The sequence below is a fragment of the Stylophora pistillata genome, chromosome 1 (genome assembly GCF_964205215.1).
Source record: "Stylophora pistillata chromosome 1, jaStyPist1.2, whole genome shotgun sequence".
NCBI lineage: Eukaryota > Metazoa > Cnidaria > Anthozoa > Scleractinia > Pocilloporidae > Stylophora > Stylophora pistillata.
Genome location: NC_142519.1, coordinates 20266705 through 20282241, shown reverse-complemented (window position 1 = coordinate 20282241; position 15537 = coordinate 20266705). Strand labels below are relative to the sequence as shown.

At 40.4% G+C, this 15537-nt stretch overlaps 2 protein-coding genes across 3 annotated transcripts in view; both read right to left on the bottom strand.

Moving 5' to 3' along the window:
* LOC148741602 (uncharacterized) overlaps window positions 1-15337 on the bottom strand; it is a 17459-nt gene extending 2122 nt beyond the window's left edge. Inside the window, exons 1-5 of the mRNA XM_088743239.1 lie at window positions 15170-15337; window positions 6145-6273; window positions 5128-5186; window positions 4182-4238; window positions 3680-3798 (exon numbers count right to left, since the gene is read on the bottom strand). Of these exons, the coding sequence (XP_088599365.1) occupies window positions 3680-3798; window positions 4182-4238; window positions 5128-5186; window positions 6145-6273; window positions 15170-15195 (390 nt within the window). The 5' untranslated portion in view covers window positions 15196-15337. The remainder of the gene's footprint in view (window positions 1-3679; window positions 3799-4181; window positions 4239-5127; window positions 5187-6144; window positions 6274-15169) is intronic.
* Window positions 1-15537, bottom strand: part of LOC111342250 (transient receptor potential-gamma protein) — a 122780-nt gene that overhangs the window by 39682 nt on the left and 67561 nt on the right. The window lies entirely within an intron of this gene.

The window sequence follows — 15537 nt, the reverse complement described above, 5'->3', positions numbered from 1 at the left end:
GCAAAGATAAATAAAACCTCCTTGATTGAAGATTGGAGCACCCAAGCATTGCCAGTCTTTCTTAGTACGGCGAGTCCCTACATGACATCGGGAGAGCGTATTTCGAGGCCCTACGTTGTACTCGTTCAAAACCGTCAATGATCTTCTACAATGATGGTGACCAGATATTATATCGGATTATAAGTGATTTCTTCATCTATTTTCGGTGCGGATACACCTCCTACTTGTCCATGAAGGAAGTGATTCGGTGTGAGTGGTGTAGTGTATTTGGGATTGGGGTTGTCATCAATTCCTCGTCATTGACATCGGCATGCCGAGAACAACCCGAATGGTCTCCGCATTTTTTGCTGCTTTGTTCATGACTTCGTGGACCTCTCCAAAATGTGGCGCCAAAAGCGGGTTAAAAATCCTCTTGACCCCTTGTCCAATGTTTATTCGTGGATTTTGTGTTCAACCATGATGCGTTTTGCAAATCCTGAAGCTCCTGAGCCGTATCGATGAAATTCGTTCCCCGATCACTGACGATTGTTTATGGATATCCCCGACGAGTCGTCATACGCACAAAGCACCTCAAGAAACTGTCAGTGTCTAGCCCATACGCAATTACGAGATTTATTGCTGGATAAAGACGTAAATAGACACAACAATCACTTTTGATGTCGTTTTCATCTTCCTTGGATGGTCAGGAACGGCCCTCCAAAATAGACGGAAAAGTGGGCGAACGCACGAATTGGCTGACGGAAAGTTACACTTGGAAGTGGAGCCATGACTTGCTCATCAGTTTTCAGCTCGCGCTTTTTACACTTTACACTTTCTTCTCTCGCTGCAACTGTCCACTACTTAGCGGAGAGATTAACGAGCGTGGGATTCGTTCCGGTGACATGGTGTCCAGCCTCATGATAGTGCTTTACGAAGAGTTTCGTCATCCAGTTTCCTCTCGGTAAAATTACTGGAAATCGGATATCGCAAAGAAGACTTTCACCAAACTTCAGTCGACCATCGCAGCCAAGCAGACTATCAAGATCGACTTTCCGTGTCAGCTTGAGTAATTTTCTTATCTTCGATAAGGTTCTTTTTTTTTAATAGCTTGGAACTCCTCGGCGAAATCAGCTCGTTGTGCTACCCGAATTATTTGTAACTCAGCTTGGTAAGAGGACCACTGAACTAACCGATCTTCCGCCTTTGCTCGACAATTTGCAGCAAATCTAAGTACCCACGATGTCACTCGTGTGAGTCATAACCGGCTGATCAATTTGTACGAATTAAGATTTTGGTGACCTGGACAGAAACAGAACTACATGATTGGAAAACTTGGAAATGGACGGGCTTCCCTTTTTTTCTTTAGACCTCTGGACCTCCTTCAAATTTTGTTGTTGGCCAGTCGTTTTGTGCTCCGGCAAAAAAATTTCGGCCCGTTCCTCCAAAGTTCACTTGACCTAAGGTCTTGAACATTCATCCCACAGAAGCCTATGTCAGCTGGGTTTTCTTGGGTTGCAACGTATTGTCATTGCTGCGGGCAGGTTAGACGCTGGATTTCTCCAATTCTGTTCGCCACGAATGGGCGGAACTCTCTACCTCTTCCTCTAATCCAGTAGAGCACATCCATGCTATCTGACCAGAAATATACGAGTTCTTAAGGCATGTCCAAAGCTTTGACGATAGTCGCTGTTAGATGCAGACCTTGAACGGTTGCCAGTAACTCTAATCACGGTGTTGTCATGGGCGTTAAAAGAGCAACCTAGGCTAGCGCAACGTTATCGTAGGTACATCTCAAACAAATAAAGGCTGATAGTTTCGAAAGAAACTGTTTGGGGCTGCGTCGGTGGGAGTAACGAAATAATTTGGATATATCAACAAAGCTGAAATGGTAAATTGGCCACCGTAATGATTACAAAAGCTGACGTTTCGAGCGTTAGCCCTTCGTCGGAGCGAATAGAGGAATTGTGGGTTGTGTGTGCTTTTAAAGGCAGAAAATGGAGCTACGTTATTGGTGGGAGCATGGCAACGAGAAAAACATATAAACAAATAGTTAACTGTTCCATAAGCGCTCTTTGATGCATCCACGAAGGTGTGAACGTTACTCGGTCTTTCTTCTTTTGACTCTCTCAAATTTCTAAGAATTGTGATTTCTTTCGGGATTTCTTCCCCTGAAAACCATTGTTGAGCTCGGATAGGGATCTCTTGAGTAACAGGATAATCCCATTCTATACCCATTGCCCACAAATCTTGAATGAAAAACGACGAAAGCGCAGGAGGACTTCGAACAGATTTGCTTGAAGCTTGAGGTCTGGTAGAATTGGATCATTTAAAGATGTATCTTGAAACTTTTCGCTGGCATCAAACACGATCCTCGTCTTTGTAGTGGACCTCTCGAGACGGCATACGGGAAAGTGAGGGAGGTACCACAAACACTGCGGCTCGTTTTCGGCTTGAGGTACATTACGAATGTAACTTTTCTCGAGGTACTATGCGATAACGTTCTGATAATCCTCTCCCAATGAGGGTTGGCGAGTCAAACGATTCTCCGTATTTCTAAGGCGGCTGAAGGCCATCTCATAGTTATTTGGTAACGCAGGACGTTCATGCTTCTAGGGTGTGACAACTTGGTAACGCTTCCCATCGTGAACAACTGAGACTTGAACTTTATCAAGGGCTATTTTCTCCTCTCTTGTCATCGGTGTTGCGCAATTCTCCTGGATGGCTAAGGCTTCAACTTTGCAGAACCGCTTCGTAGAATTGTTTAGTTCGTCAAATGCTTTCGATCTGCTTAAAAAGGTACAGATCTGTGAATCTTCGTTGACACTTTTCCTTCTGGACAGCCGATACACGACTACCCAACGGCCCTAACCTAGCCATTGGCTCACCTGGTTTTCCTCTGACGTCAGCTTTCGCGAAATGAAGATCAATCTGGTCTTGACCAATAAGGAGATCAACTATGAATCAGCTGTAGGTTCGGGAAACTGCAGTCACGAAAGTGAGGCCAACGATCCTGCTTTCTTCAAGCAGAAAATTGCATTCACCAAACCAACTCTGTTCCTGTGAAAAAACTTTCGACGGCGATCTTCGAAACCAAACGGAAAGAAAATCCTTGACTGTCGCAATCTCGTCCACAGAATCGATTATGTCAGTGTCCGGCTTCGTTTGATCTATCTACATTCTTCTTGTCACCGTGCTTGATGTAAATGATCATCAATGCTTCTAAAACATGCATTACATACAATCTTTTCTCTTCAGCGGTTTCAAGGGCTAGCAAAATTGTCGGTCAGTCAATATCTTCTTCCGACATTAGCGACGATTTCCTTCTGTCTTTTCAGTTTATCCAACAGAACTTCATTTGCATCGACTTCTCCCAAGCTGTCCGTAGCACTTTCTCTGACTTCTCTCATCTCTGTAAATCCGACAATCGAACAAGACAACCTTGCTCTGCTATCAAATTTGGTCGAACGAAACGCCAAAAAATTGATAAATCAAATTAATATCGAATTCCTTCGCAACGGCTCTAAAACTAACTTATCTCGAGATTCTTCGGAGCGGTTTTTGAATAAGTTTACACAGTTTTTTTGCAATCCAAGTCTTTTCAACAGCAGTAATTATTAATCACTTTTATCAGTTGGTCTGTCGAAACAGCCTTAGGTAAAGCATGGCGGTAAAATCGATAAGTTGTAGTAGTAAGACCAACCTGGAAAGCTTTGAGTAAGGTATTACTTTCACAACAATACAGGGTTTTTGGAGTCACTTCTTCTTTAATAGCATCGAAACTTCCTAGACACAGAATTTTATCGAGGTTCTCTTCAATTTCTGTAAAACAATCAGACTTACGTAAGAATGATTCACAAATATAACATCTGCAGTTAAACAAGCCTGTCATAGTTTAAATCGCATTACGAATGATGAATAACCCTGACCCTAACCCTTACAAATCCGGCGCTATGACTAAAAGCTACGTAGTTTCGAATTCTGTTATTCTCTCAATGCCCCTCGGCGGCAAAGAAAGTACCTCAAGGTCCACGCACAACCAAAAAGATAAACAAACTGAATGTACGTTGGCTTTCAAACACTAATTTAAAACACTAATTTAAAACACTAATTTAAAACACTAATTTAAAACACTAATTTTATCTATTTGTGATTTGTTCGTTTGTTTTTGTTTCTTGTCTTCCTTACTGCTCTCTTTCACTTACTTTTAGCTTGAATTCGTTTACTTTTGGCATCAGGAATCGCATCAACATCCTCGGGTTCTAAAAATAGACAGATAGAAATTTAGACCTTCAATGGGTAAACAAGGTGAATGGGCAACAAGAAGTGTTATGATAAAATCATAATCTATCAGACAATATTTTTAGGCAAGGTTCCTTTTTCCATTTCTATTTCACAATCTGAAGAGGGAATTGCGCCGCGCTAGCTGTCCAAGTTCCAAATCGAAAGGACGGTAAAGATATCATCCCAAATTTTTGTTTTCCATTTGTCGCACAGTGCACCCAAGGTTAGCCCATAAATAGTTATTCCTCAGACAATGAAGAGCCTACAATGCATAAGGTAGGGACATCTTTGAGATATTCTTAATTTAAAGCGCGTTCTAACTCTAGAAAACAAAAAATGCCTTTACGGCATCCCTTTTGTGCAATAATATCCTCCCTTTTGTGCAATAATATCCTTAGAGGAATTAAAGAAAAATTCCTCTTATTTCTCAAAAAGGGCAAAACTTTTTTTTTACTTACAGAACAACACTCTGAAAATACGTCACAGAATCTCCGGTCCCTTACGCACAGTTTACTAAAGTGTAATAGTTTTCTCCTTGATGATTTTTTGAGCAACTCGATAAAGCAAAAAGGAAAACATATCTTGCCTCCGGGTTACATATTTGTACTCACTTTCAATAGGAGTTTTACTCGTCCTTTTCATAAGGTTACTTTTATGAGTTTAAAGATAGAATTAAGAATTGTTTTTTCAATTATGAAGAGGTTATTTCTCTGACCTAAACCAAACCATAAGTAATAGCATTTTCTGTCGCCTTTAAGAGAAACAAAACTATATAAACAAATTAACATCTTTAACAAGTACATCAATTATGAATTAAGACACGTTATCATGAAGCTCACACATCAGACTTTCTGCGATCACACTAACCAGGAACATCAGGACCCTCGACAGCTGGCTCAAGTAATGGTTCTCCCTCTTTTAGAATGCTAAAAGGCAAATGTCCAAATTAAACAGTCAATTAGGAATTCAACTGAGTTGAACCTCGTTTGACCACAGTTATTATGGCTTAACTGCAGGATCATGCTCGACAACTGTGGAGCGCGTGTGAATAAATGACAAGTGAAGTAAATGTACCGAAAGTGATGCATTATTGTTCATACAAAAATGTAATTAAAAGGTTGATGTTGTACTGTATTAACGAGCTTCGTCGTACAATAAGCTTACATGAACTTAACAAAGTTAAGTTTTTTTCATTTTTGTGGTCATTTTTGTGGTCATTTTTGTTTTTCCTTTGTTTTGCTTTTTGTTTTGTTGTTGGTAGTGTTGTTGTTGTTCTCGGTAAGTATCACATTTACAATCTTATGATAAAATTTTTTATCTCAGGTGAAAAACCATCCAAAGATACCGTTAAAGCGTCGTTGGCAATTCAAGCTTAGGGTGGGGGGTGTACCGTACCATATTAGAGCTAACTCATTCCGTAATAGGAGGGGAATCAAGGCGACTTAAGCGGGATTTAGCACCGCGTTTACTTGAAAAAGCAAACATCAGCATGCCCTTTCACGTTTCACATAAAAATAGCGAGAACCTTGTTGCTTAACCTTCGCGTGGGCTCGAGTCACTTCAGAATGGACTGAAAGTCAACTTACCCTCGCGTAGAAATGGCAAAGCGCAACCGAAAAACGCGAAAATGACTGGAAAATCGTGGTCACGTGGTCACGTGGTCACTCTTGCCTTTCACGTTTCAGTTAAACGCGGTTCTAAATTTAATGTTGACATAATTCCTTGATTATCAAAATGTCACTGACAAAACGAACACGTGAGACATTGTAGGCGAACTGAACAAAAAAAAAGAGGAGTATTGGTCAATTCAATGAACATCGATCTTTCAATGCATCTTTCTTTGGTTAATTGCTGACGCGGAAAAGAAGCATGATTTGTACACACCTTAATGACCCCATTTGCTCCAACTCTTCTTCTAGATGAGATGATGAAGACGATGTTTTAGCGGAACTTGCCGCTTCTCTGGGATCCTTGGAGATGTCTGAGAGTTCCATTTCCACTAAAGCATTGGCTCTAAAGCACAATTTATCGCATGAAAATTAATCATAAATGAGGTATTCCAGTGAACATGATGAAAGATTCATCCCAGGGTTGTTATGAGATGGACTTCAGTGGGGATGAGGACTACTTAACTTGACGGAAAGAAGATCGGTAAAAAAAATATGAACGGGGCCTAATGGACTCTGGCGCCTGCTAAAAGGTGGCAAAGGGTCTATACGTGACGCGTGATTAAGGCAAAAATTGATGTAACGCGTAAATTTTTCAGAAAGGCGAACGCGATTCGTGAGTTTATGAGCCAATGTGAGGCGTGATTTGCCTCCTGAAATATACGTGAATCGTATGAACCTCAAAGATTTCCCTAAAATCTTGTACAAAAGAAAAGAGATCTGAAGTTTTCCCTGAATACGTGACGCGCTAATTTCTCTAAAAATTTGTGCCTGAAATAGGATTCGGACCCCCCTCTCGCCCAACCCCTTTGCTGCTCTTTTAAATAAATAACTAGACGCATAGCTACGTGAACTCGGGCTTTCAATATCGCACATCTGAAGATATCTTTAGTAATTTCGTCATTGTCGGTCATGAATAAGTCTACTTGTGCTTCAATTTTCTAAACCTTGGCCTTCAAAGTCACTGAAAAGTCCTTGAATTTCAACCTTTGGCATCTGTAGGAACCTACTCCTATATGTGATTAAATATACTATTCTGATTGTTGTCTAGTATCCTAACAACATTCGTTACACTCCAGCCGACAAAAATTAACACAAGTAGACTTATTAACAGGACCACTTTTGGAAAGGTTTGCATAAGCAATTTTAAAATTATTTAATATTATTTCTCAGCTTTTCCATGAAAGTACTGTAATTTTCAACTTGAAAATTGCTAAAGAAAAAGCATTGCAAAAATCAAGCTCTAGTCCTCAAATTCAAGTACTTTCAAGGCCTTGAATTTTTTATTTTTAAATTCAAGCATCTTCAACGACTTTCAAGGCTATTACGAACCCTGAGTAGGTAATGTATTTGCCTTTAACTACAAGGAGAAGGGAAACTTTTATCTATTATTGGTACTGAGTCACAGTTTGTTGCCAAATATTCACCCAAGGGAAGTTGTCAGAAATCAGTAAATGGAAGCAATATTACTGTTCAATAATTCATAATGTTTTTAAAGGAAAATCTCTGAATATTGAATATTGCTGATGGCCACAACAAGAGAAGCAGTGCTATTTACAGTTTTAGTATATTCAATAAGGGGCATTTGACTTTCATTAAATACCAAGAGGGAATACACATATTTTGACCTTTTTGTGGGTTTAAAAATACCTCATACCAAAAACTGAAAACCACATCAAAACCGTGTGCATTCACTATTATTTCTTACAAGATTTTCAAGAATTGATCTGCTGTCAACTGAATCGGACAATATTTCTTCACTGTAATCACGTTTTGGATCTAAACTTACTTCAGTTCCACAAACATCAACAGTTTTGGGCAAATCATTGATAGTAAATACTTGTTTAAAGATGAATTTTCATATAGCCTTTTGCCATACTGAATAATATTAGATAAAGTGTTTAAATTCCAATAACTACCGTGATGATTTTATTATGGAGTAGCCAAGTGAATAGACAGCCACAGCACAACTCACATTGAACTTTCTGGTTTCACAGGCATGACTCTGAAAAAGGGTACCATTTTGAACTTTACTCATTTTAACCCCTTTCAATTCAAATATATCATTGTTGTGTATACTCTGAACAAAATGTACTAAGCTATTCAGTGATGATACTTCAAGCAGCACAAAAGTAACTTAAGGATGGCTTCTACCATAAATATCCCTTGCATGAGGATTGCATGTTTTCAAGCCCATGTACCTTTACAATAGATAGCAACTGCAGTACACCCTATTGTCAAGACAAAATTGTTGAAATTTTTGGATATAAGTGATTGAAAGCATCTATCTAAGGAGGTACAGTACTGATATCCTTCAATTGTAGCTTCTTTATGAACAGTATCAGTGTAGCTCTCACTGTATAGCGCTTTATACTAATGACGTCATGAAATTTTAGACCCCCCGCGTGACTCAGACAAACAAACTCCACTTCTTTGAGAGCTACAAGGGAAATGGCGAGTAGTTCGCTTATTCTCTTACAGTTCTGACCGAAGAGGACGGCGTTCCTGGCTCCAAATTTGAAAGAGAACCGGAAGAATACACCGTAGACCAGCTAAAACGGTGGTTAAAATGTAGGGGCTCAAAATTAAGCAGTAAACGAGAAGATCTTGTATAGACTGTGTGAGATGCGGGAATTATCACACCCTTGATCCGGCAATCGATCTTGGAAAATGGTTTGCTGCCAAAGTTTTTCAAGAAAATTCTGACGTAAACAATGTAAAAAGGGGGTTGACAGGCCTACACGACTCCCCAGCGCGTGTTTAGAATAGCCTATTCAAAGTTTGGCCCTCACGAGCATGTCTTTGAGCGATCGCCCTCTTTTGTAAGATACGAGCGGCGGATTTTTGTATATTTCGCTCAATACTGGTTGTTTTTCTATTAAATGCCAGTTCATGTAGTTTATGTAGTTAATGTTCATGCAGTTGTCATTGAATAATTTCTGTTTCTTTGACGCTGAATTTTCTCTTTCTTTCGGTGCTTTCCTCTTAGGAGCATGTGCTCAACTTACTTGCGCTGGTCTTAGATTTACCTTTAGTGGATCGGGAAATTCGGCTGTTGGACCTTTTCCGCCGGGCCAGTGAAGAGCACAAATATAACTTAAGTGTTTCTTGTTATGTTTTTCTCCGTAAAAAACTCATGCGAACAAGCCACCAGCCAACGCTTGCACTTTGCCATGTCTCGCGAAGGTTTTGGGAAAGGAATGAATACTTTCTTCCCTAATTCCTTTCACTCTTTGAGTGATTTTGGCCATTTATCTGCATATCTTGAGTCTGTCTTACACTCACCCCAACAACAGTGTTTGGTACCAGCCATGCCGCTTCTTTTAGAACGCCAAGTCATTTTTTGACGAAATTTTCCGTCGTTTTGTTTTAATTTTACAGCTCTCGCTCATACATTTCCTTAAGCTGGTCGCAATGTTTGTCTGAGTCTGTGCGGGGGGTCTCATAGGTTATCAAGTAACAAAATCTATTTTTAGTAATAGTATAAAGCGCTATTTAAAGTTCATAGTCAGTCTCAACACATTTAAAAGCGTGGGTAAATCTGTGAACTTAAATTCAACTGATTTCTAATGTTCATCATCGACACAAGATCATTAACAGAATTGATTCCTTGTTTTTTACTGTAAATCAAAGAGCATAAACTCACATTGTTGTCCTGAATTTTGTCCAAATACCAACTTATTAGCTTGGCTATATGGTGCCATTATCACTTTGCTAGGGTCAACGTACCTTGGAGTAGGACCCCTATATCTGAACTCAGTTTAAATTTACAATAGTTTGATGCGTGTGTCTGATTCTTAGAAAGACACATGGGTCGATTACAAGAACATTGATAAATACCAACTTGCTCTATGCTTCAATTTAATTATCCTTTGATATAACCTCACAGAACAATTCAACAAATACTTCTTCTAATGTTGTGGAACTTTATTTAATCTTACCCTCTTCGTATTAAGCTTACAAACATTCTTTGTAACTCTTCTAACCTTCACACAGCGACGTAGCCAAGAGGACTTCGGTACGTTTGGACGAATACGCTCATAAACAAATTCCTTCAGTTTTCTGCCCTTTCTTCTGAGGCGTTTCAGAGTAGCTTCTGGTATTCTACTGGGTTCTCGATCACGTCTAAATACACGGTTATGTTTACATGTAAACATAATATGAGACAGCTCGTTTGATATAGCAGGTTTCGCTTGATATTCCTCAATGGAAGGTTCACTCGTTAAGTATCGTTCGTAAATTGATCTCTCGTAAAGTTCGCGGACCCACCCGTTCACAAAACGCTCCACAAGCTTTTGTGTGGGTGTATCGCGAACGGTGTGTGACTTTGCATATGTATTGGGCGTAATGGCCATCGAAATTCTTTCGCGTACAGCAAGCAAGGAATTGTCCACGAAGGCAGCCATTGCTTTAAGCCACGCGCTCTAGGGTTCATTCTACGCATGCGCGTACCTTTCACGCATGCGCTGTAGTAGAACTGCGTTTTGTGACTGAATGCAAAAAAAATCAAAGGGCTCTTGGAGCCAGCTCATTCATTTCATGGTGATGGGCAATTTTTATGTAGCTGTTATTGCTGGTCATCTGAAGCAAAGGGTAAAGAAGAGATTGTTATTGATAATATTGTAATGGGGTAGTGGTAATTTTTTTATGAACCAGTGTTCTTGTTTGAACGAAAAGCAAAGAGAAACGTTCTTTGTTTGTAAAGCAATGATATCTAGAGGGATGATATTTTTTTATCAAAGTTTACCCTCTGCTTTCTAGCTGATTTATGCCTGTGATAACAAATCGCGAATAATTCACTATTTAACCTATGGAACACACTGCTTTTCCTGCTCAAGTATGCATGAAGCTTTGATGAATGTGGAACAACTTGTCGCATACGGTTTTGCATTTTAGAAACGACTTCTTTGCTCTATTGCAGAACACGCCTCATCTGAGTTATGGGAATTCTTGACACCGCTCTGTCCCGATACCTTACGATACCTTACATCATGTTGACACAAATTAACATAAACATCCAAACAAGATCTGCACATTACCTGAACTGAGACTTCATTAATGTTCAATGAAAAAAAAGTTGTCACTGCCTCGCTGCTGTTGTGTTCATGATCTTGTGATTCATTTAGCTCGCCCTCGTGTGTTGTTGCTGCCAGTGGTTTGGAGAAGAGCAAGCGTAACTTATTAGCGAAGTAGGACAGCTTTGTCTTGATAAACTTGATGGCATTGCCTGTAATTGATTTAATGTAGCTGGTAACCATCTCAAGCAGGATTTAATGAGATTGTTTCGTTGTTTATTAATTGCAAATTGTAAAGCAGATTGTAAAGCAGTTCTGTAAAGCAGTTCTGTAAAGCAGTTCTGTAGGCGCGAGCCTCAAGTCTGGATCGAAACAGGACCCCAAAAAATGTTTTACAGAGACAATCTCTGCCGCTATCATTTATTGAGGTGTGCGTTGTATGTAGAAGGGCTGCAAAGGAAAAGCACAACAATAAAACAATGGTTTACGTACTTACCAATACGAACGCCAAGAACCTCAGCAGCTTTCTAATAAGGCGGCCTCAATGTTGTCTGCCTCATGCAACTGGTAGCATAAGTAAGAAACAAAAACCGCTCGGGGACCCACTAATTACAAACATTACGTCTTCTCGATCCATATTGTGATTTTTCAAGGTTGGAAATAATGACTTGATGTTTCTCCATGAAAGAGCTTTTTTATTGTTCTTTGCACTTGCCTATTAAAGCCAGAACGAAGTTTAGTTCCACAAATAATGCCGAAGGAGGGAAGGGTAGTGAGGAGAAATCACTTCCGGTCTCGTCTGTTGATCACAACTTCCTTTCACAAACTTCAGTTCACAAACTTCCGTCAACAAAATTCCGTCCACAAACCTCCGTCAACATTTTGCCACCTCACGATACCTCATTCATTGCGCTTGCGCATGAATGAGCTAAAGAAAAAAATGAAGCCGAATTTATAACTCGGGCGTTTCCTTCGGAAAGCCCGAGTAAAAACAGTGACATGGTATATTATATTTAAATAACCGAAAAGTTAAATTGTGAGCCACTCAAGAGAACGTGACGAATTCGAAGAGAACAATTTAAAAACGCAACATGGAAATCCTAATGTTTCAAATATACCATAAAAATAATTTCCACCAAGTAAGGAGCAAAAGGAGAAGCGGTATAGAAACCAGGATCTCTGTCGTGACAAGCTGAAGTATCATTTCCTACTTCTTAGATTAGGCTCAAGCACGTTTTCTAGTAATTTTAATGCGCTTGCGTGCAGAAACGTGTCTTGCGTGTTCCAACCATATCCGTAGCGAATAGCAGCTGTGGTCTATTGTCATGAATCACTAGTGGTAATTAAGGATTCTAATCGGATTATATTCGGTCATTTTAATGTCGAAACAAGGTAAAACAGTCAACGCTAAGGAAATAAGTGTCGTGCACAAGTCTTGGATCCCGAAGAAACAATAATAAATGCTTGACAGTTTAGGCTTGCGCTCGGATGCACGTATCTAGAGTGTTTACGTGTGATAACATTAAAACCGGGGAACTTTGTAACATTAAGAAAGAATGATTAGAACGGTTGTGATGAACGAATGTGTGACTGTAATAAAGTGAAGAAAACGACAGATACAGTCCTAGGTGTTTGTTGAACCAGCGAGCGCGGAGAAATTCCTCGTATCAAGAAAAGCTGATCAAATTCAAAGACAATACCCTTTGTTTAGTGTCTCAAATATGGCCATAAAAGGATATCTTAAACAATAGCTTTAGAGCCAAACAATGACTTATTAATTCACGAGGGAAATTCAAACTCGCTACCATTACAATAGTGAAATTCATGAGGTCAATTCGAACATAGCCGATTACTGCACAAGCGCGAAATTAGAACATTTGGCGAAAGGGAGTTTATGTCAAATCTTACCCTGGGAAGGAGGAGGGAGTTACTTTTCGTTCAAGGTCACTTGCTACTCCGGGAGGGTCGGTCAAGACACAGAATGTCGCAACTAAGAGACTGACAAAGAGTGATGAAATCAAATGAAATTTGAATCCGTGTGAATGGTCACGAATGAAGCTTGTTTGAAGTGAACTCATTCCGTGAAACTGACAGGCAGCCCGGTTCCATATCTTACAGGAGCAATTTTTTGCTTGCGATGGTGATGCGATTTTTTCCAAATTTGTCGCGTCGCCCGTGCGCGGTGGAAGATTCCGAAAAAATCTCTTTTACAAGAAGTGACTTCAAAAGGATACATTACCTCAACAAAGTCTTCCCTCTTACGCAGCTAGTCAGCTCAAAATCAAACTCATTGCATGTGCATTTGCACAAAAATTTTTCCGCAACTGCGCAATGTAAAGTTCGATGACAGATCAGGGCTGGCCGAAACGAAAGTTAGATCATTCATACTGGAGTCGGATTCGATTCAGCAACAAATAAATATGTTTTGTCAAACAAGAACACTTAACAATCTCTCATAACATGAAAACATACCGCATGCCGCCAAAGAGAACTCGCCCTGGCGGCATGTACTAAAATCAGGAACACTGGAACACCAAAACCCCGGAACATCATGGAACACCGGAAAACCACGGAACACCGGAACATCCCTGGAACACCAAATTTGCCTGTGTGAAAAAATAAAATGTAGATGCAATTTTTTACCCACCTAACATGAAAGAGCTTAGAAGCAGGAGCTAAATACATAGTTTCTTAATTTTTCTTTTCTTATTTCTTTGTAGTAAAAATAAATGCTGTTGTTGTTGTTGTTGACGTTCTAGCTTTTTAAGAGATGATTGATACCAATAGATACGGATTGGCCGGTTACAAGTTATCGACCTTTATTGTTTGGTCTTTATTTATCCATTACAAACTGCGTGATATTCTCTGGAGAAAAAAAATCCATTCGTATTCACGCAACCATCTAAAAATTTCTCAAGACTATGATCACATTGGGGGAATAGCCTCCCTCGCAGCCGTTCTTTTTTTATGTCACGCAACGCTCCCCCAAAGTTCTTTTAGGGGAGCGTTGCGTGACATAAAAAAAAACGGCTGCGAGGGAGACTAATAGGGGGAGCTGCAGTGGTGAAATGGCACTCGCCTCCCACCAATGTGACCCGGGTTCGCTTCCCGGACCCACCGTCATTTGAAGGTATAGTTTGTTGTTTGTTGTTTGTTTTTCGCTAGGTTCTCCGGTTTTCCTCCCTCCACAAAAACCAACACTTCTAAATTCAAATTCGATGTTATACACGTTCACTTTATAACGAGCACTAAGCTGTTTCGTTATACGTGGGTAAACAAATTACACTTACATTTTATATTTTACATGATCTGTAATGGGAAAACAAAACAACACCGTCAAATTCGGTGTTCCAGGGTGTTTCGGCTGTTCCGGTGTTCTCGGGTGTTCGGGCGTTCCGGTGTTCCGGTGTTCCAGTGTTCCTAGTTTTAGTACGTGCCCGCCCTGGCGGAATGATTCAAACTAAATCGAAATCTAGTACAAATAACGAGAGATTTGAAGTTTTCCCTATATAGCCTGGTTCACATATAATCGCAGACGATCGCAGGCGATCGCACAAACGCTGCAACCACTCAACCGAAGATCGCGAATCACATGTTCCAGCCGATCGCGGCGATCTGCGACAACCGACTCCATGGATCAGCGGCAATACAATGTAACTCCAGTCAACCAACATAAACGCAAAGGACGCTGAACTTTTAATAGGTGTTAACATTCTCCTTCTTTTGTCTTTACTTAAACGGAGAATCGCTGCCATATCAAAGAAGAAACGTCGCTTCTTGGTGCAGAGTCCAAGAAAGAGAATTCTTTGCAAAAGCGATTGAAGAAACAATCGTATTTTCTAATTTCTTCCATAAACTGTTCTGTGTCAATTTCACCTTCCATCTTGTCAAAGCACACACACGTTTAAAAGTTGATAAACAACTGGTTGTCATGTTATCATGCCCCTTGCATAGTATTATTGGACACATTCCAATCGCATGATCGCAGAACTTTTGATCGCACTCGATCGCAGACGATCGCAACTGATCGCACGAATAGAACATGGTTCTATTCCTGCGATCGCCTGCGATTGCGATCGCACTGGATCGCACACGATCGCAGAGCTGTTCACATATAATCGCAGACGATCGCTGGCGATCGAGTGCGATCGCCTGCGATCATATTTGAACCAGGATATAATATATACGTGATGCATTAATTTCTCTCACTAATTTCTCGACACTTACTTCTCACTTTTACCAGGGTCGGCCATCCTTTTTCCACGCAAGCCGCTAGGAGATTTTATGAACTGTGGGCTGAAATGGACTTCTGAGCTTAGTGCCAACGAGCAAGCAATCAAAACAAACTTGAAGACAACTCCGCTCAATGAATGCCAAAGGTGCTGAGCAAACAAGCCTGCGAAGCAAGCCCTGGGGGAGAGGAGGGGGGATTGGGAAGCAAGCCCTAAGGGAGAAGGGGGATTGGGGCGAGGGCTTGCCTCCCAATCCCCTCTCCTCTCCCCCAGGGCTTGCTACGCAGGCTAGCTGAGCATCGACGATAAGAACCATGCGGGTTTGACGTCACAATCTTTGCGCGCTACGATTGGTTCATTACA